Below are 20,822 nucleotides of genomic sequence, written 5' to 3'. Positions count from 1 at the left end.
CATATAGCATATACTAAAGAAAAGATAGTATTCATTCTGCAGAAGAGCAAAAGTTTTCAGATTCCGCCCAGATTTTTGTGTTGAGAATTTAATTCCTGAAAATTCAGTAACCTGCCTCTAGGCAAGATGTAAAATAATACCAGTTGTTAAAAGGTGTCAATTTATTTCTCCCCTAAAGTATGTTAAAATACAAATAACTGTGGAGTTTTAATTGATTTTAATTTATAAGGTGCCCTACATTTTGAGAAATGCTTTAGATACATTACAAGAGGAAACTTTTCCTATTAAACAACTCCGTTGTTAAGTGCTGTCCATTTGATTCCCACTCAGCGACCCTGTGCACAGCAGAACAAAACACTGCCTGGTCCTGCACCATCCTCACAGTTGTTGCTGTGCTTGAGCCCATTGTCGTAGCCACTGTGTCAATCCATCTCATTGAGGGTCTTCCTCTTTTTTGCTGACCCTCTACTTTACCAAGCATGATGTCCCTCTCCAGGGACTGATCCCCCCCCGCCCCCGATAATATGTCTGAAGTATCTGAGATGTAGCCTCGCCCTCCTTGCTCCCAAGGAGCATTCTGGTTGTACTTCTTCCAAGATAGATTTGTTTGTTCTGTTGGCAGTCCGTGGTATATTCAACATTTTTCCCTAGCACCACAGTTCAAAGGCATCAGTTTTTCTGTATTCCATCTGGCGAGGTCCATGTGTATAGTCGCCATTTATATTGGTGAAAAAAGATGCTTGCAATTAAGAAGTAGTTGGTTTTGCGAAATTGTCATTCTGTCTCTGGCATTGTTTCTGTCACCAAGGCCATGTTTTACACCTACTGATCCTTCTTTTTTGTTTCCAACTTTCACATTCCAGTCACCGGTAATTATTAAGGCATCTTGATTGCATGTTTGATCAATTTCAGACTGCAGACATGGTGAAAACTTCAATTTCTTCATCTTTGGCCCTAGTAGTTGGTGCCTCGATTTGAATAATAGTCGTATTAGCTGCCCTTCCCTGTAAGTGCATGGATATTATCCTGTCACTGACAGCGTTGTACTTCAGGATAGATCTTGAAACGTTCTTTTTGATGATGATGAATGCAAGGCCATTCCCCTTCAAGTTGTCATTCCCAGCATGGTAGAACATACGATTGTCCAATTCAGAATGATCAATACCAGTGCGTTTCAGCTCACTAATGCCTAGGATATCGATGTTTATGTGTTCCATTTCATTTTTGACGATTTCCAATTTTCCTATATTTATAGATAGTACATTCCAAGTTCCAATTATTAATGGATGTTTGCAGCTGTTTCTTCTTATTCTGAGTCTTGCCACATCAGCAAATCAGGGTCCCCAAAGCTCGACTCGCTCCACGTCATTAAAAAACTCCATGGGACCTCCATATAGTGTTTTATTTTTGTAATTTAATTTTGTTTGTACAGATGTCCTTGTTTTACAAATGTTACTTAAATTCTGTCTGATTGAGAAGCCATAAAAGACTTACTTGGTTTCTGTGCGAAAAGCTTCAGTTCAGTAAAGAGACCTGTCTTGGTAAACACTAGCCCTGCCCTGTTCTTTTCCTAAATTTCTGAATATTTTTAGGATATATAGTTGTCTGGTGAGAGTAACATCTTCATCTTATCAGAGGCAGTAGAATATAGTGATTTCTTTGGACTTTGGAGCCAGACTTCCTGGGTTTGAATCCCAGCTTGCCATTGATTACTTGTATAACTTTGAAACCTCTCTGTGCTTCAGCTTCCCCATCTTCTGTAAAGTGGGCATGGTCATAGATCACAAAGTTGTGAGAATTAGATTAGATATCACAGTGTTGGAAAGGAGACAGTTATTACCATTTATTCTTCAGGGAACCAAAATCTACAAAGAGTTCCATGGTTGTCATGACGTTTTTCCTAGAGAGCAGATGTTATGTGGACACAGTTCTGAGAAAAATTCACAAACCTGTTTCTTCATTGTAACAGATGAGCAAAGTACCCTCACTGTTGCCTAGAACAGGATTTGGCAAGCCGGAGCCTGCTAGCCTGATTCTATAACTAAAGGTTTGTTGGAACCCATCTTGGAGTGACATAGTTCAGAAGTGGTAACAGCAGTAGCTGTATGGCCCACCAAGTCATTTACAGAAAAAGTTTGCCAACACCTGGTCTAAAATGTTAAAATTTGTATTATTTTTAAATTAAAAAAAAAAAAAAATCTGTACAGAGAGGATTATTACAGTGATTTTCTTCTTGCTGGGTTTATTTGGGTTTTCTTTTTTAATTATTTTCAGTATCGTTTCAAAGCCCACTCTGGGCCGAGACTTGTGCTTTAGGAACTGGGAATCCTGAGAAAGGCCACAGGTGACGGTGGCCTAGCTTCATGGTGATTCCAGGTGGCTGCCGCTGGAGAGATTGTTTCACTGGTATCGTAATAAGAGAGCATTTGGTTTTCAGAGCCTCTCCTTGGTTATCGTTAATCTCCTCAGTATTTACAGTTAACAGATTGATTTTATGACTTTCCTCACTAGAAGGGCAATACATGTTTTTTTTTTTTTCTGTTTTTACTATTTCAAAATGTGGACAAGTGAGCATCTTTTGACTGGTGAATTGCAGATTTTATTTACTGATTTCTGGTTCTAGTCCTTTGTCTTAGTGAAAAAGGTGTCATTACCTCCAAGTTGGTAGATGGCCTTATTCAAAACAAGAATTTCATATGATATTGCTGGTAATTAATTTGGTGTAGATACCACTGCATTTTACTTCTGAGACACACTATGAAGCCCTTCATCTTTGTGATTTTGATTTCCTCTTCATCTGTGAAAGGTGGAAACAGCCAGGTAGCAGGCTGTGGCTTGTAAGTATCTCAATTAAATGATGGATGACTTCTTTCCATGGCTCCTGTGTCTTACATCCAGTGGTTTGAGTGATAAACAGGCAGCACACGTGAGTTTTATGTGGTGAAAATGCAAAGATTTTTGTTTTACCAGTAATTTTGGCATTAGTATCTTGCAGATTACTCCTTTACCAAATATTTATTGATATCACTTATGTATCAGGCAAGATTACAAATACCTTGGAACAATCTAGGCAAGAGTCCTGCTGTCATAGAGCTTATATCCAAGTGAATCATGCAACTAAATAAGATTGAAAATACGAAAAGTAATTTCCATTAGTGGTGAGTGCTATAAAGAAAACCGAAACGGGTGATGGGATAGTGAAGGGGAGGGGACAGCATTAGATAACACGCTCAGGGAAAGGCTTCTCTGAGGTCACGTCTTGGTGAAATGAGTAAAAAAGGTCCAGCCGTTTGAAAGCCATTGATGGATAGGACCTAGCACTTGCAGTTTCTGAGATGGGAACACACTCAGCCTGTTGGAAAAACGAGGTGACCAGTGTATCTGGATCACAGGAGCAAAGGAGACAGTGGTACGGAGTTCCAAGAGATATTTTTCTGTGTTGCAAAGATTGTTTAGTTCGGGAGAACGTGAAAGTTTTAAAAAAAGAATATTATTCGTTCCTTGAGTTGTTACTAAATGGGGGTAGAGTATTTTTCTAACATTACAAAGTGAGTAGAATGTTGATGACCCATCCTAAACCTTTTTTTGTTTGAGAGCCAAGTGTTACTTTCAGTCCAAGGGAATTTTAGGTTACTAGATTGAAGTTTCCAGGGAGCAGCTGGTGGATTTGAGTTGCCGACCTTTTGGTTAGCAGCCACCAGGGCTCCAGGCTGAAGTTTGGTGCAGCACCGGGTGACATTTTGTTCCGTTATCCGTAAGGTCGCTATGAGTCTGAGGTGACTCAGTTGCAGCTCACAACAACCGATTGGAGTTCCAATCTGAGGTTTTGTTTTTAATGTGCTTTGTGAGGGGCCAGGCTGAGGGAAGATCATATTTGATAAATTCTCACATTAATAGAAACCCAAGTATAGTAATGGTGTGTTCAGTGATTGCTGATGGACTTCAACCTCTGAAAGGAGAGAACTTGAATCTAGTGCCAGAATGGCAGGCTTTAATATTACACCTTATATCTACTTTTTCAAAGCAGAAGTTAAGCTGACAGTTGTTCCTTTGTACAAAGACAATATAAAACATAAAATGTGAAATTATGAAACAGATTGTTGGACTTGTTAATATTACTAAAAAGCAGTAAATGTATGAAAAGTGTATCTTATTTACAGATTTAAATAGTGTAGGATAATCCTCTGTGGCATTTGAGAGAATCTTAATTAAAAAGAACAGAGTATTGTGACATTAGTCTACTGCTAGAAAATTAAACATACCAATCGGGACTGTCTTAGTCTAAATATTAATAATCAAAATATAGAATAGTCATTATACCATCAGTAAGGCCTAAGGATGTTATGGCGAGAAAAAAGTCCCCCTTAGCTTTTCAATTGTTCTTTTTAAATGTCCATTTCTACAAAAATGAGAAGTTTCAAAGAACAGATCTTTTTTCCTTCTAATTTGGATGGACTGGGTTAGTCATGGCAGTCAATGAACATATGAGAGTTGTGTGTAAAGTAAACATGATAAAAACATGTATGTAGATTATTGCCTTACAACCACTTATCAAAATAAGCAGTACACTCAGATTTTTTTCAGAAGCATACATACATATAGTATATTTATAGAAAGTAGATTTCATGTAAAGAAACAAATTTACATTGTAAGCAGTTAGCTTGCAAATATGGTAAAGTGGGAAAAAAAAAAAAAAGTGGGTAGTCAGTAATTATTCTCCGTGCCTTCTCAGCTCTTCCTGGGCAGCTCTTCCCACTTCTGTCAAGTATTGTACCTACTGGTTTAGAATTTTTTCCTTCCTCATTCCTAGAGTTCTCTGCATGCCAGAGCAGAGAGAGTTTTTAATTACTCTCATGGAGGAACTTCATTGTGTAAATATCTATTTCTTTTCATAGAAAAACTTAACAAATTAACTGTGGTTACACCATTTTCAGTAGTAGGTTTGAGTATGCCTTTAATCCCCCCGGCCCCCGCGCCCCATATGTATTAGAGCCCTCCAGGCTGAGCTCTTCCTGTCAGTGGAAAAGAACTTTGAAGTATGGCTAACTCACTTTCTTAGTATCTTTACTGTTAATAGTTTATGTAAGTGTTAATTAACATCCAATAGCCTTTAAATGGATTAATACTTAGTTTTTGTTTTCATCCTCAGCTGTGTAAGTCGTGCCTGCTTTTATGCAGTAAATAAGCTTCTGAAAAGTATGTATAAATGGGATGAATGGTTTAGTATGTAATAAGGAGTTGACTTGATAATAGTCTGTGTATTTTCTGTATTAAGGTGACTTTTAAAATCAGTTGTAGCTGGTCAGGTAGGAAGATTTGAGAGCTAGAAGTATGAGGGGAGGCTTCCTGAAGAATGGGAGACCTAATGTATCAGTCAGGAACAATCAGGAGACAGAAATAACAGAGTTTTCTGGGAACAGAGAAAGTTTACGTAAAGAAAGTAAAGTAAATATAGATTGAAGTAACAAGGGATTGGCTAGGAAGAAGTAAAAAAAAAAAAAAAACCAGCCATCAGGGTGACTCTGACTCATGGCCATCCCATGTGTGTCAGAGTAGAACTGTCCTCTATAGGGTTTTCAACGGCTGATTTTCATGGGGGGGGTGTAGATTGCCAGACCTTTCTTCTGAGGCACCTTTGGGGGGACTCGAACTTCCAGCTTTTTGGTTAGCAGCTGAGCACATTAACCATTTCACCGCCCAGGGACTCCAGCAGGAAGTAAAGAGACCACTAATGAACATAGGAATTGCAGATATAAGAGGCAGCCACTACCTCCCTTGCTGAGATAGAATGCCAAAGGAAGAGGCCCCCTCCAGGCCCCCTCCCGGGGGGCAGGGGCTGAGATCCAGACCTTATTGGAAAGGGCACACCAGGCCTCTCTGAACGGCAGAGAATTTGCTGTGGTGTTTTGCCAGGAATGCTTAGTGGAAATCTGCCCTCTTGGTGGGGGGAGGTGTCTGACCAGGGGTGCTCCACTAAAAAGCCATATGAGGGAGTTGTCAAGGAGCATGCTGCCTGAACACACTGGAACCAGGAAGGAGAGTCTTGTCCTCCCGCAGTGTCTCTCTGGGGGCCTCTACTGACAAAACTGCCCTCGCCCTGACCTCTGCCTACACCGAATGCCCCAGGCAGCTCTGATTTTTACACCTGAAGTTTTTTTCCCCATAAAGTAGTCTTACACCTCTAGGATCTGTTTGAGTGTGTTAATGTGTTACTGTCTTTACACAGTTGACCCAGTAAGTCCACTTTCATTTTTTTTTTTAAACAACTGTCTTCTGTAGAGCTTTTAACCAGCCCAAAGTCTCTAGATAAATGGGTGGTTAGGTACAAGTTAACACCTGACTCCATATCCCCCGAATGCGTGAAGTTTCCTTCTAGGCTACTAGGTGCCCAGAGCACAGTAGATAAACATGAGTCTGACTTAAGGTATAATTTTCATATAAAGTTAGCTTTTCTCATAATAGCAAAAGTTATTTTTTTAAAAAAGCTTAAATATTATTTGAGAGCTATTGGGGTAGAATAATGTAAGGTAAGGCCTGGGGAAAGTGTATTTTCTTTTCTCTCAGCTGGACCCAAGTTTCTTTAATTAATTGCCACTGATTGTAGACTAGTTCCAAGTGTGTAAATTCAGTTTTTGTCTCGCAGTAGACTTAGTTGTCTGGCACATTTGCACATAGTAGAACGTTTTAAATGTTTGAGAAAAGTTGATTATTTCGTTCTGCCAGGTAACCCTGGATCTGCATTGTACGACACAATAGCCACTAGCCGTGTGTGGCTACAGCATTTAAAAAATGGCAAAATCAAACTGAGATGTGTTATAAGTATGAAATGCACACTGAATTTTAAAGACTAGGTACACAAAAAGAATGTAAAATGTTAATAATTTGTATTGATTAAAAGAAAAGATCCTCAATGAAATGGATTGGCACAGTGGCTGCAACCATGGGTGCAAACATTACTATTACGAGAAAGGCACAGGACCACACAACTTCTTCTTCAGTTATACATGGGGTCCCTGTGAGTCGGAGCCATCCTGAAGGCATTTAACAACAACAACATCATAAAATGATAATATTTTTGATATATTGGGTTAAATAAAATTTACTAATAGATTTCACGTCTTTTTACTTAATGCAGCTTGTAGAAAATTAAAAATGATATGAGTAGCTCTCTTTATAATTGTAGAACGCCACTGCCCTAGACCTTACTGAATGAGTGCTTCCATCTTTGGTTGTTAATGGAAGTACACTAAAAAGAGCAATCATTTTCCAAATATTAAAGATATGAAAATTTTAATAAAATGGTGTATGTTCTAACCATGCGAAATATTATTTTAAAAGTTGATTGCTTTTAAAGCCATAATAATTGTATTGGCGGAAAAAGTTGGTAGAGAGTGGGATGTGAAAATTAGCTGAATATAAAAATACTTACTAGCAGAAATTTTGTGTGAGGTACATAGCAAGAGTCCTAATTGTACAACAGGCAGGTCTATCGGTTATCATTGGGGAAGTCATTTGAGTTAAATATTATAATTGATTCTAAGTTATTAAGACATAAGACAGTAGTCATCAATGTTGATAATCACATTTTTAATTTAGCTTTTTTTCAGTTATGAAAAAGAATATTGGAAGTGTTTGCTTTTTATAGTCTTTTTTAAGCAAATGTTTAAATTCTGCTTGCTGCAGAGCAGTAGAAATCTCTAAAACTATTACAAGTATGTAGTTCTTCATCTTTAATCTTAATCTTTTTTTAAATGTTAATATTTTGATATATCATTTGCATTTTTATGCAGAGAGTGTAGAGAGAATTTACTCGCTTGGAACATGGAGCAAATTAAGTGTAAAGCTTAATTGTATTTGTTGTTGATTGTATATGAAATTTTATTATATAAGCCATGGCAAAGAACTTTCACCGTTTCTGACTTAAAAGTCATTTGTCCTTGTTTGAGCTAGAAAATATGTTGGGTTTTTTATTTTTCTCTCTAAAAGACTGCTATACATACATGAGTATGCAGCTTGTTTAATATATGTAATTTAAAAACAGAATGCATCCCACAGATGAATATGAAAATAGAAACTATATTTTAATCTTTATTAGTAATATGTAAATATATTCTCGTTGTAAAAATTGAAATAGGAGAGAGAAATTTAAAATTCTTCTTGGCTACCGCCATGACCAGTTCTCCCTCCAGGGTGCGTGGCTCTGTCGTCCAGGTCGTCTTCTGCGTGTGGCGTGTGTGCATGCTTCTGCGTGGGAGCTATAGACAGAGAGGACTTGTCCAGAGGTGGCATCCTACCATGTACATCCCGCAGTTGGTGCTTCTTGAGTTCACATTTTGTTGTGGAATTATTTTCATGTCTGTGTGTATAGCTCTTAACTTCATTGGAACTTATTTTAATGTTTAATTTTTTCTTAAATTATAAAAGGAATGTATGCTTATTATTATAAGTAAAATAGTTCAGACCTGCTGACTTCACCTCATCCCTTGTTCCCACTCCTCTTGAATTAAGCCTTCCTCTGTACTCTTTCTTTTTTTCTCTATACTCATACAGACCTTAGCATCACATACAGGGCTTGTGTGGGTTTTTTTAAATAAATAAAAAAGCTCAGGCCCAAGACATTATTCTCCAACTTACTTCACTTAACAGCATAAGGTGAATAATATCCTTGTCAGCTCATTCTTTTGATGAAGAACTTTCCGTATTGCGAGAAGCCTTCCTAGGTTTTTGCCTGTGAAGCGGTGTTAGAGTAAGCATCTTAGTTGTACATGATTTCATGTACTGACGCTTATTTTTAAAATTGATTAAAGAGTGTGTTTGTGTTATTTTACAATTTTAGTGAATAGTGCCAGATTACTTTCTTGGAGTGAAGTTTAGGACTGGTTTCTCAGAATCCCATGTTTAGTGATTTGATGGTTGAAAAATGGTAACTCCATGTTTTAAATTGACATTTTCCTGATGACTAGTGGAGCTGAGTATTTTTTCATACAGTTATTGGCCATTTGGAGTTGTTCTGCAGTAAATTGCCTGGGTCATTTCCATGGCTCATTTTTCTTTTGGATTGTTCATCTTTTTCATCAATTTGTAGTACTACTTTTGGCAAGTATGGAGCAAATATAAGTCTGAGATGTCTTTTCCTAAGCAATTGAAACATTTTTATTTAGTCGAGTATTCGTTTATGCCTTCTGAATTTCTGTTTGGCCTGTGAAGGTCACTGTGATCTAAAATTAGAGAAATTTTCTCTAGGGAGTTTCGTGATTTTTAATACTGTCATCATTAGCATTTGTTTCCTTTTCATTTCCGTCTGATTGTTGATATGGAGAAAAGTCTATTGCCTTTTTAATGCAGTCAAAATTCTGTTAATTCACGTAGGTTTTTTGGTAGTCTCTTACAGGCCTTAACATTTTTCCCAATATTTTATGCCTGTTATGATCGCATTGCCTGCATAGTCACAACAGTGGTGCGTAACGGTGCTGCGGGCATGGCGGTAGTGTTGTTGCTGATTTTAATGTCCGTACATCCAGCATTTCGTTATTTAATGTTGAGGTTTGGTTTCTGGAAAATAGTCAGATTCATGAGTAGCTGCTTTATTTGTAGTTCATATTAACAGTGGTGGCTGAACTTTTCTCTCAGATGCATGTTTGATATTGACATTTTTTGTATAATTGGGTGTTATAATGAATTATTTGAATCGGCTTCTTCATGATGGACCAGCCTCGCACTCTTGAAATAACCTGACTTGTGGCCATGATACATTTATCTTCTAGTAACGACTGTGTTTGCTTAGCTAGTGTTTAGAATTCAGTGTTTGGAATTATTCATGATAAAAAGTTCTTTAAAATTTAATTGGCTTTCTGTATTCTTCTATGGTGTAGAATAATTGAAGAAACATTATCTTGTTTCTCAGAGTTCGGGAGAATTCAGCTCTAATACTATCTACATGATACCTTTTAAAATACTGGGTCTTGAATTAGCCTTCTTATTTCAGGTATTTCTTATTGGCCTCTTCTTTTTTTTAATATGTATTGCCTTGACTCAGCTTTTATAATTTACATTTTTCTGGGAAAACTGTTCGTAAACATATAGTTGTATTTTTTTGTTGTTATTAAAAAGATATTGGAATGAATGTCCTAGTAAATATCTTCTCGGACACATATGTAAGTATTTCTCTAGGATAACTCTAGAAGTGGAAATACTGGGTATTACATATTTGCATTTTTTGTTTCGATAAGTAACTCCCATACTGTCCTCAGATGAGTTACTACTGATTACATTCATTTTTACCACTGTTTTATGAGTGTCAGTTTACCCTTCTCCTCCCCTACAGTTGATGCTGTTACCTACAGGTTCTCATGAGTGATGAGATGATGTGTAGTTATTTTAGTTTGTATGTCCCCAGTTACTGGTGAGGTCGAATGTGTTTTCATAGGTTCGTTGTCTATTTGTACATCCTTTTTGGTGAATTGCCTATTCCTAGCATTTAGTCATTTTTCTCGAGTTGTCTTTCTAAAATTGGTTTGTAGTTCTTTATGTATTCAAAATACCAAACTCTGTGTGTGCTTATGTCAGTACGTATTTTTATATTGAACTCTTATTATATGTTAGGTTGAACCGTATGAAATTGCTTATATGCAATTGTATGAACTAAAAAACTATTTCATTTGGTCCAACCCAATACATACATTTTTCTAATTATTTGTATATCTTTTAACTTTGTGTATTTTTATATAATTGTATTTGTTATGTATTACAATTTTTGTATACTAGGTCTTATTTAAAAGACCTTTCATACCCTCAGTGATATACAAAAATAAACCAAACCCGTTGGCATCAAGTTGATTCCAACTCTTAGCGACCTATAGGACACAGTAGAACTGCCTGTAGGATTTCTAAGGATGATGGATTCGAATTGCCAACATTTGGTTAGCAGCCAGACTCCTACCACTGCACCACCAGGGCTCCTCAATGATGCAGACTTTTAAAAAAATATTTTATGTTGTAGGCCCTTATTCCATCTGAAATCCATTTTTGTCATTGATAACGCATAACCAAAAACCAGAAAACCCACTGCTGCTGAGTCGATTCTGACTCATAGTGACCCTATAGGATAGAGTAGAACTGCCCGATAGTTGTCAGGGAGCGCCTGGCAGATTCAAACTGCTGACCTCTTGGTTAGCAGCTGTAGCACGTAACCACTACCCCACCAGGGTTTCCTTGATGTGTGTAGGATCTAATTTTTCTAAATTTGTGGACAGTTATCCTAGCACCATTTGTTAGTGTGTCCTTTTCTGACAGTTTTGGAATGCCACTTCCATAATACACTTGGCTACTGTGGGTATATTTCCCTATTTTCAGGTTTGATACATTGATTTGTTTCTGTGGCAGTACCACTCTAGCTTTAATTACTAGGTTTTTATCATGTATTGATATCTGGTACAGCAAGCATCTTAATGTTTTTCAAAGTTGGCTGTTCTTGTACTGTTACAAAGGATTTTCAGATCATCTTTATGCCTCTGATTTTGTATTTTAATAACATATAGTCTGCGGAGCAGAGAGGAAGAGAGAACTCCTAAGCCTGGGGCTGTCTCGACTCCTGTAAAGCATGTAGACGATCACACACCTAAAACAGTAGAAGAAGTTACAGTTGAAAGAAATGAAAAACAAGCACCCACTCTTCCAGGTAAGCATGGCAAAATGCTAAGTTCAAAAAACATTTGCTGTCAGACTAGTTAACGTTAATTGTCAGGATTTACAGACTTTATTACCTTCCAGCATTTTCCATATGGGTGGAAGGTTGGCATTGGTCAGGAGGCTTTCATGAATGTTTTTCTTTATTTTCAAGACAGTAATTATTCATCATTAATAGCTATGCACAATAAATAAGGTTGTTTTGCAGCACTGCTCGTTAAAGAGAAACATTAGATTGGCTTAAGACACTTAAGAACAAAAGACGCCTTACCTCTTTAAAGTACTTTCACGTAAAGTATACCTTGTAGAGCTGTATATGGGAAGCAGACATAAGAATCTGCGATGTTCCAACACCCTGTTGCCTGAAAGGCCTGGAGGTTTTTTTTACACTGCCTCTCAGTTCCTTCTCTCAAATCTTCTGTCTTAAGACTTGTTTAGTGGCAGAAGTGTGGACTTTTTTTTTTTTTTTTTACCACAATGAAGAAAAAAGCTACTTTGGCAGCCATAAGAGAGCCATGCAGGGGTGCCTCTCTTCCTGTGTTATAAACACTTCAGAATGACGTGTAAGCGAATACTAACAAATACATGTATGTTCCTTACCAGGTCTCTGAACTTATATTTTTACTGTTGAATCTTACGTATGTTTTGTAACCCTTTTACTATCCATTTATTGTAGTCATTGCTTACATTATCATTCCATTTTTTGTGAAATGAGTCCTGCACAGTCTAAATGTTCTTTCTTTTAGAACCAAAACCTGTGTATGCTCAAGTGGGACAGCCAGACGTGGATTTGCCTGTCAGCCCATCTGACGGTGTCCTCCCAAACTCAGCTCATGAAGACGGGATTCTTCGGTAATAGGGTTTAAGTTATGTTGTCTTGTGTGTCCGTTATTAAGCGTCATTTAGAGTGGGAATTATGAACCATATTGCATATTCTTTTTTATAGCATATGCCACATAATACTATGATTAGGCTATTTCATTTTTTTAATTTAACAGTCTTATTCACATGCTGGAGTCAGTTGGAGATTAGAGAAAAACAAAGAAACTTCTTGGATGTTTAGTTCTTTCCCACCACTTTACACCTGTCTCCTGCCTAGTTTTTAGATCAGGAATTACAAAAATAAAATGTTCTTTTCTGTTTAGACACCAGAATTTGCACAGGCTGTCTAATGCCCTAGCATTAAAAAAAAAATCTTTCTAGATCAGGGTTCCTTAACCTCCGAACTGTTGACATTTTGAGCCAGGTAACTGCTGAGGGGTTGTCTTGTGCAATGTGCCATGTTTAGCAGCATCCCTGGCATCTCCCCAGTAGGTGTCAGTAGCACTCCCAATCGTGACAACAGAAGAATAAAATACCAAAAATTTGATAATGTGGGTGGGATTAGTAGCTGAGCCAGAAAGGTTTGATTCAAATGCAGTGAGTGGATTTGAGGCAGAAGTGGTGGGTTTATTTTTTGCTGTTGGAAGTAGCTGTGTGATGCAGATAGGGCAAAGTATAAAATGTCTTTCTTCTAGGGCATTTGACACCTTCATGAGATTTGTCCTGAAACTGCCCTCTGACAGTGGTTTTAAAAAGCTGACTTTCGCTAAAGGGTGCAGACTACAGTAAACTATTTTTAGTTTTTAAAACACAGCAGATTGGTCAGGTCTGGAAGAGGACTTCCCAGGACCTGGAGTCTTAAGGACTTTGAGGAAGTGTTGTTGCAGAGGGCTTATCTGTACAGTTGATGTCGGAGAAGAACTTGTGAGAAGGCTCTTGGCTCAGGCAGAGAAGTAGGATACTACTACTACCAAGGAGCTCACACCTGCCTTGGTAAAGCTGGTAAATTGTTTTAGGGAGGGGCCAGGGAAGCCACCATCCCTGACAGTGTGTGGCTGTGTCTGATCTACTGGCTGTTACTTTTAGGTCTAGCTTAATGCAGCCTCCAGGTGAGGAAACATGATCACGAGTGAATACTGTATGAATTGATAAAGCTAAGGCGATCCTTGACAAGTTGGTTCAAAAACAATAGAAATCTCTCATCCCCCAACTCATTCTTTTATTTGTTGTGTGTTTTTTAGTTATTTTCTACTAGTTTTTAATAACTTGCTTATTATTTATTACTCAGTGAATTAAGAGGAAAGGGAACTTTTTCTACACCTCATGTCAAACTGTGTAAAAGAGTTAGTTAAGTCTTCTAGGCCAGGACTGCAGGACAGTTGTGAAAACCTGCAAGGGAGATATCAAGGATAATCTGTCATTTTGATCTGTTTTGACCAGCCAGTCTTCTTAGGCATCCTTCCGTATTTGTCTTAGCGTCGCAGGGCTCAGCACAGGCTGACTCCTTTCCCTTCTCTCTCGCAAGAATGGGGCTTATCTAGGAAGGCTGAGTGCAATGGTCCAGACTGGTCTGAGAAAATTTGACTTAAGTGAAGCGCTATGGAATTGGGTACAGGTGTTGAAAGGGTGTCAGCAACTAATTTAAAGTGCAAATTTAACAAAAATTTGGTATGATTTTTCTGTTGTTTACCCAGATAACAGTATTACCAGGTTTTTGTTTTATAGTTCAAAGGGGCAGCAGAGTAAGTGATCTGTGTGAACTACTGAAAGAATTCACCAACTGCCAAGCTTAAAAACCACTGTTTCTTGATAGTGGTTACACTACTTGGAGTCTGGTTTTGACTGTCCTGTATTAGGAAAACTAGTCAATTTATGTCTCAGTTTCTGTGTTTGTAAAAGGGACTTCTCAGTTATTTAATAGAAGCGATAATGGTTTGAACTGGGGTGAAAAAAGTGGAAGTTTTTTTTTTTTTTTTTGGTAACCATTGGGAATGCGTGTATCTAAGACTCTGAAAGTTGGGAAAGTGTTGTTAAAAAGTAATTTTATAAATTAGTTATGTAAAGCAGTACTTCAAAATATCTGTTTCATTTGGATTTTCCAAGATTAATTTATTCATCAGAAAATAAAGTGCAATTTTGAATTCTAACACTAAGTTTTATTGAGTAAATGAGTGGTGCTGTGTGAGAAATTTTAGAGATGAGGGAACTTTATTTCATTCTGAATATGGTTTTCATTGCAGAATTTTGCTATAACTTTTCAAGCTTCTTTTAACTGTTTCAAATCAAGTAATCTATTTTAACAGGCCCAGTATGAAATTGGTAAAATTCAGAAAAGGAGATAGTGTGGGTTTGCGGCTGGCTGGTGGAAATGATGTCGGAATATTTGTGGCTGGAGTTCTAGAAGATAGCCCTGCAGCGAAAGAAGGCCTAGAAGAAGGTGATCAAATTCTCAGGGTATGTCAGCACATTCACTCATGCAAGTTGGACAGTGCTCGGATCTCCATGAAAAAGCACCAGTTACGGCAAATCGATCCTTGTCATTAGATTGTGTCATTGTAATTAGAGGCTACGCTAATCATTCAGATGAAATACCTGTCAGATCTTGTTTGTATTGGGCTTGTTACCATCCATTCCTGCCTTTGCTCTTATGTACTCTTTTATTAACGAGCCCTGCTGGCGCAGTGGTTAAAGCACTCACTGCTAACTGAAAGGTCGACGGTTCAAACCCACCAGCTGCTCCACGGGAAAAAGATGTGGCAGTCTGCTTCCATAAAGATTTACAGCCTTGGAAACCCTATGGGGCAGTTCTACTCTGTTCTGCAGGGTCACCATGAGTCAGAATCCACTCCACGACAATGGGTATGATATGGGTACTGCTTTGTTATGTGTTAGTACCACAGTGTGATGCGATGCTTTGGTTTTATTTTAGCCACTGGTATTTATAGAATCTACAAGAAAGTAAGTCTTAGATCCCTGTCATAGCCACCAGGTAGTCTCTCAGAGTTCAATTAAATGTTTAGACTGGCAAGAGTCTGTCATGGGCCACAGGGTATCAGCAGGACAACATCAGATGTTCCTTTCCCGTGGGAGTAGTGTTTTCAGCAGTCCGCACAGCCCTCTGGACCACCTTCACCCTACGTAACAGCTCAGGGGCAAGGACACAAGATTTATATCAGGCACATAATGTAAGCTGCCCTGACTTTTTAAAGCTTTGTACCCCACAAGAGACAGACACAGTTAGAAGAGTCACCTCACCCAGGGAAGTTTGGTTTAGATGCCGTCTACCACTGAGATCTTTCTGGCTGTAAGCAGTATCTGTCTCTTACTTTTCTTCTAAAATATCTAGACTCCTCTGTAATTTCTGGCAGGTAAACTTTGTCCTATTTTCATCACAAGATTAGATTTATCAGGTGCGAGTTCCTGCATTTACTGTACCTCTCCACCTCCAAGGGTCTCTGCCACCTCTGTCCTCCTCTCTTTCTGCGTTCAGCCTACCTCCTGCCCATGTCCTGAATTCAGTCTCCTGTCTGCTCCAGACTCGCTGCTTTGCCGATCCTTCTCTCTTTCCCTCTCCTCTAGCACATCTCTGTCTTGTACTCTTCTTTCCATTTGCTGTTGAGTTTGTTGGAAGTACAGTTAAGTTCCTTCTCTGCTTTCTTTTCAGTCATTGTTACTAAGTCTTACAGTCTGGCTTCCACTTGAACTGCTGCTGTATCTGAATTTTCCTAAGTTGTTTTTGACCTGGAACCAGCCTCAGCCCTCAGTCTGCTTTATTTCGCAGCAGCATTTTGACCCTCTTAAATAATCCTTCTTGGAGTGCTTTCTTCCTAAAATTCCGTAACACTGCCATACTTCTTCAGCCTTTTTAGCCGTCTTCTGCCTTCTTTAAGGAGCACTGCTGGTGCTGCAGTTAAAGTGCTTGACTGCTAACTGAAAGGTCAGTGGTTTGAGCCTGCCAGCAGCTCTGCAGGATGAAGATACCGGCAGTCTGCTCTGTAAGGATCACAGCCTTGGAGACCCACCCTATGGGGCAGTTCTGCTCTGTCCTACAGGGTCGAAATCAGCTCAGTGGCAATGGGTCTGGTTTGCTTTTTGGTTTCCTGCCTTCTTTACTGATTCTTGTAAAGCTTGGGAAATGTCAGTAGCTCTCCGTTTCTCTTCTGCAGCCTTCATGTCAGACTTGGTGACACAGTGAGTAACTCCCAGTCACAATCTTTTCAATCTCACCTATTCCCTGGGCATCATCAGACAATGCCAGCCCCCTGTGGCCATTTTCATTGGTCCTCTTCCTTTTTCTGCAAACTTAGCATGTCAAAAAGTCAGAGTATCATTTCTGACTTACTGATTTCCACCTGACATTGCATTGTGATTCTTCCTGATGATACTTAAGTTTTTCTCAATCCAGTGAAGTCAAAACCCGTTTAAACACTAACCTGTGTAATAATGTTCACCATATCAAGGAAATTAAAGAGGCCTGTTCTCTTACTAGCCCCTGGGTGGTGCAAACAGTTAACACATTGAGTCCACCCAGCTGTGCCTCAGAAGAAAGGCCTGACAGGCAATCTAATTGTGAGAAATCAGCCATTGAAAACCCTATGGAGCACAGGTCTACCCTGACACACACAGGGTTGCCTTGAGCCTCAGTCAACTCAATGGCAAGCGGTTATTCTCTTATTAATTGGGGCACACCTTATTTTAAAATAATACTTCTTCACAGTTCAGTTTTATTTCATATTATAAAAGTATAGTGCATGTTCTTTAATTTTTTTTTTTTTTTTTTAAGGTGGAAGAAAATACATCTGTAATATTGCACAGCCACTGGTGACATTTTGCCAAGTTGCCTCTTGGAAGTTAGGAGTTTCTAGTATAAGTAAATATTGACTTGGCAGACGTTGAGCCTGCATCACACAGATGCTGTTACAGGGAAGCCACAGTGCATACCTGATCTCTCTTTTTTTTTTTTTTATCGTTTCCCTTTTATTTCTTTCTCAGAGACCGGTGAAAGGTAGACCTGTGAAAGGCTCTAAGGGCTCTATTGTACATTCATATGAATTTATAATTTAAAATTTGAAGGCCAGAGATCTTGCAATAGTAATAAGTATTTGGAATTGGAGATTGTCTTTTCTGGCCTCGTTTAGATTTTACAGTGTGATCCTCAGTGTCGTGACGCGTTGTGAACGCTCTTTAAGTGGATTTACACCCTCACTCTCTCTTCTGCTCACTTTCTGCTTAGAGTATACTTGTTTCTCCAAAGTAAAGGATGTTGTTTTTAAATGTGTGATGTTTTCAGATTGGGTAAACCAGCTGCCGTCAAGCCGACCGACCCGTGGCGACCCTGTGTGTCAGAGCAGAACCGAGTCCCACGGAGCTCTCAGGGGCTGGTTTCCAGAGGCAGACCGCCAGGCCTTTCTCCTGAGGCACCTCTGGGTGGACTCGAACCACCAGCCTTTCAGTTAGTTAGCAGTGAGCACATTAATCAGGGGAGAATATTTGTTTCCTGTGTAGGTTAATAGTTTTATAGTCTTAAAACACAGCTGAGAGTAATTTCAGAAATCTATTTTAACAGGTAAACAATGTAGATTTCACAAACATCATAAGAGAAGAAGCTGTTCTTTTCCTCCTCGACCTCCCTAAAGGAGAAGAAGTGACCATATTGGCTCAGAAGAAGAAGGACGGTGAGACATTGTCAGAAATGGAGACAAGAACCTGTAGGAATTGGAAGGCCTACATAGGAATTTATTTCACATTTTTTAGTAAATCACTCAAAGTTGAAATGAATGTGTTAATCTCAGTTCTTTTTTTTTTATTTTAAGACATGAAGGGGCACACAGCTTTATACTGTGTTTATTAGCAGAGCACATTAACAGGACCAGCCTTTATGACATTCTGATTTAAGTGAAACATCCTACCCTTTACAGGTTATTAAACAAATCCTGTTTGTTTATTAGCCATCAAACCATACAAAATTGTATATGGGTAGCTTCCAAATTTTGTACTGTTGTTTTCGAAGTAGTACATCCAGATGTTTGTTAGCATTAATTCAAGAGAATGACTGATTGTCTCTGTGATAAAGCAGGTATGCCATTCATTTAGAACAGGTGTTCTCAACAGTGGCATCATTGACATTTTGGGTCCTATAATCCTTTGTGGTGGGGACTGTCCTGTGTGTTGTAGGATGTTTTGCAGCATCTCCGGCCTCTTCCCACTAGGTGCCGGTAGCACACCCCCCTACACACACACAGTTGTAACAACCAAAAATGTCTCTAGGTATTGTTAAATGTCTGCTGGGGCAGATGTAGAATTGCCCCTATCTGAGAGACACTCATTTAAAAAATGGAAATGTCTGTAACATTTGCAGCTAAATTAAACTAGATTTAATAAATAGGATGCAGGTATGTGGCCTTGGACAAATTACTTGATCTGTTTCTGCATTGATTTCCCTATTTGCAAAATGGAGGTGCTAAGAGTTCCCATTTTATGAGGTCATGGTGATGAGTAATTGAGATAAAATACTCAGTACAGTACCCAACATACAATAATTCAGCATTTGTTAATATTATTGTTTTTGTTGCTAATGTTAACAGCATCTTCACATAGTGTATTCTCTTCAAATTAATTTCTTATCGCCCTAGCTATTGATATTCTGTTGTGATTCCTTTTAGTTTATCGTCGCATTGTAGAATCAGATGTAGGAGATTCTTTCTATATTAGAACCCATTTTGAATATGAAAAGGAATCTCCCTACGGACTTAGTTTTAACAAAGGAGAAGTGTTCCGTGTCGTGGATACCTTGTACAACGGAAAACTGGGCTCCTGGCTTGCTATTCGAATTGGCAAAAATCATAAGGAAGTAGAACGAGGCATCATCCCTAATAAGAACAGGTATGAATATTTGCATACTTGCCATAGAATGAATTAAGCAATGAGAGAAGATTTCAGTCAAATTGGGAAATTTGGTGATAAAAGTAATTATTTTTTTTTATTCTGTTTGCCATACCTATAACTTACTTAGTTGTACAAAGTCCTCTTAATTTTAACCATTAAGACTTAAACTTATATCCAGTATTTCACATTTTATTTCATTGTGCGTCTTTTCTATTTTGTTTTTAAATACCCTTACTTGATTTTTGTCTTTTCTTACACAGAGCTGAGCAGTTAGCCAGTGTACAGTACACACTTCCAAAAACAGCAGGAGGAGACCGTGCTGACTTCTGGAGATTCCGAGGTCTTCGCAGCTCCAAGAGAAATCTTCGAAAAAGCAGAGAGGATTTGTCTGCCCAGCCAGTTCAGACAAAGTTTCCAGCTTATGAAAGAGTTGTTCTTCGAGAAGGTAGTTTATTTTCTACAGAGTAACCCAATACCTTTTATGTCAATATGTTTGAGGAGGAAAAAAGTATGAACTATGCTACTTTTCATTTGAATTTCTCCCCAGCTGGATTTCTGAGACCTGTAACCATCTTTGGACCAATAGCTGATGTTGCCAGAGAAAAACTGGCAAGAGAAGAACCAGATATTTATCAGATTGCAAGTAAGTAGCCCCACGACTGACTTAAGATGAGGTTGAGGGTGTTTCGTTATCAGTTACTCCTTTAAAGGATGGGTACCATCCAGTCATTTAATAAAAACAAAGGTTTCGGTAAGGGAAAATTTGCATTTTACTCTATGCGTTTAATTTGGGGGGAAACTTGAACGATCGTGTCCTTGTCTACCGGTTCCCTTTAATAAGAAGAAGAGTCACCATTTATGAAACTCTTGGCTTCATATGAAAACTGGTTAGCACAGTAACACCATGGAGTGTTAAGTATTATGATATCCGTGTTGAAGATGAGCAAACCCAACCTTAGGTTTTTGTGGCTGGGATCACCACCAACTTCTTTAGTTTAAACTTTTCTTGATGATGACACCTAGCTAATGAGCGATAAAACTTGGGTTTGAACTCAACCCTTTCTGGCTTCAATCCAATGCCTTTAGTCATTAAGCTAACAGTTGGAAATAAATATGTAAAAAGAGTAGTAAAAGCATGATTCAGCTCCCAGTTATTACCATTGCAGACGTTTATAGGAAGTTGGCGTTAATGTGCCATTTATTTGTGTAACAGATTTTGCTTGCTGATTCTTTAATTGTATTGTTTCATTAGTGAGGGTATCGTGATAATATAAATGTACAAACTTAGTTATAACCACGTTGGCTTGCTTTAAATTACATGTAAAATCTCAAAACTGCTGATCTAATCAGAAAAATAACATTCTCTGTTTGGAAAAGTGAGAAAATTAATTGGAGTATATCATTATCACCCTAAAATTTACCCCATTGTG

The 20,822-nt window shown here is 38.3% G+C and overlaps 1 protein-coding gene across 5 annotated transcripts in view; it reads left to right on the top strand.

The window, feature by feature from the left end:
* TJP1 (tight junction protein 1) overlaps nucleotides 1-20,822 on the top strand; it is a 128,942-nt gene that overhangs the window by 74,230 nt on the left and 33,890 nt on the right. For all 5 annotated transcript variants that reach the window (XM_064296234.1, XM_064296233.1, XM_064296232.1 and 2 more), the window contains exons 9-15: nucleotides 11,538-11,677; nucleotides 12,432-12,537; nucleotides 14,811-14,961; nucleotides 18,074-18,182; nucleotides 19,170-19,389; nucleotides 19,653-19,837; nucleotides 19,940-20,035. In XM_064296234.1, the coding sequence (XP_064152304.1) occupies nucleotides 11,538-11,677; nucleotides 12,432-12,537; nucleotides 14,811-14,961; nucleotides 18,074-18,182; nucleotides 19,170-19,389; nucleotides 19,653-19,837; nucleotides 19,940-20,035 (1,007 nt within the window). The remainder of the gene's footprint in view (nucleotides 1-11,537; nucleotides 11,678-12,431; nucleotides 12,538-14,810; nucleotides 14,962-18,073; nucleotides 18,183-19,169; nucleotides 19,390-19,652; nucleotides 19,838-19,939; nucleotides 20,036-20,822) is intronic.

This window comes from Loxodonta africana, chromosome 13 (assembly GCF_030014295.1).
Source record: "Loxodonta africana isolate mLoxAfr1 chromosome 13, mLoxAfr1.hap2, whole genome shotgun sequence".
NCBI classification, from domain to species: domain Eukaryota; kingdom Metazoa; phylum Chordata; class Mammalia; order Proboscidea; family Elephantidae; genus Loxodonta; species Loxodonta africana.
This window is presented reverse-complemented; position numbering and strand designations above follow the sequence as displayed.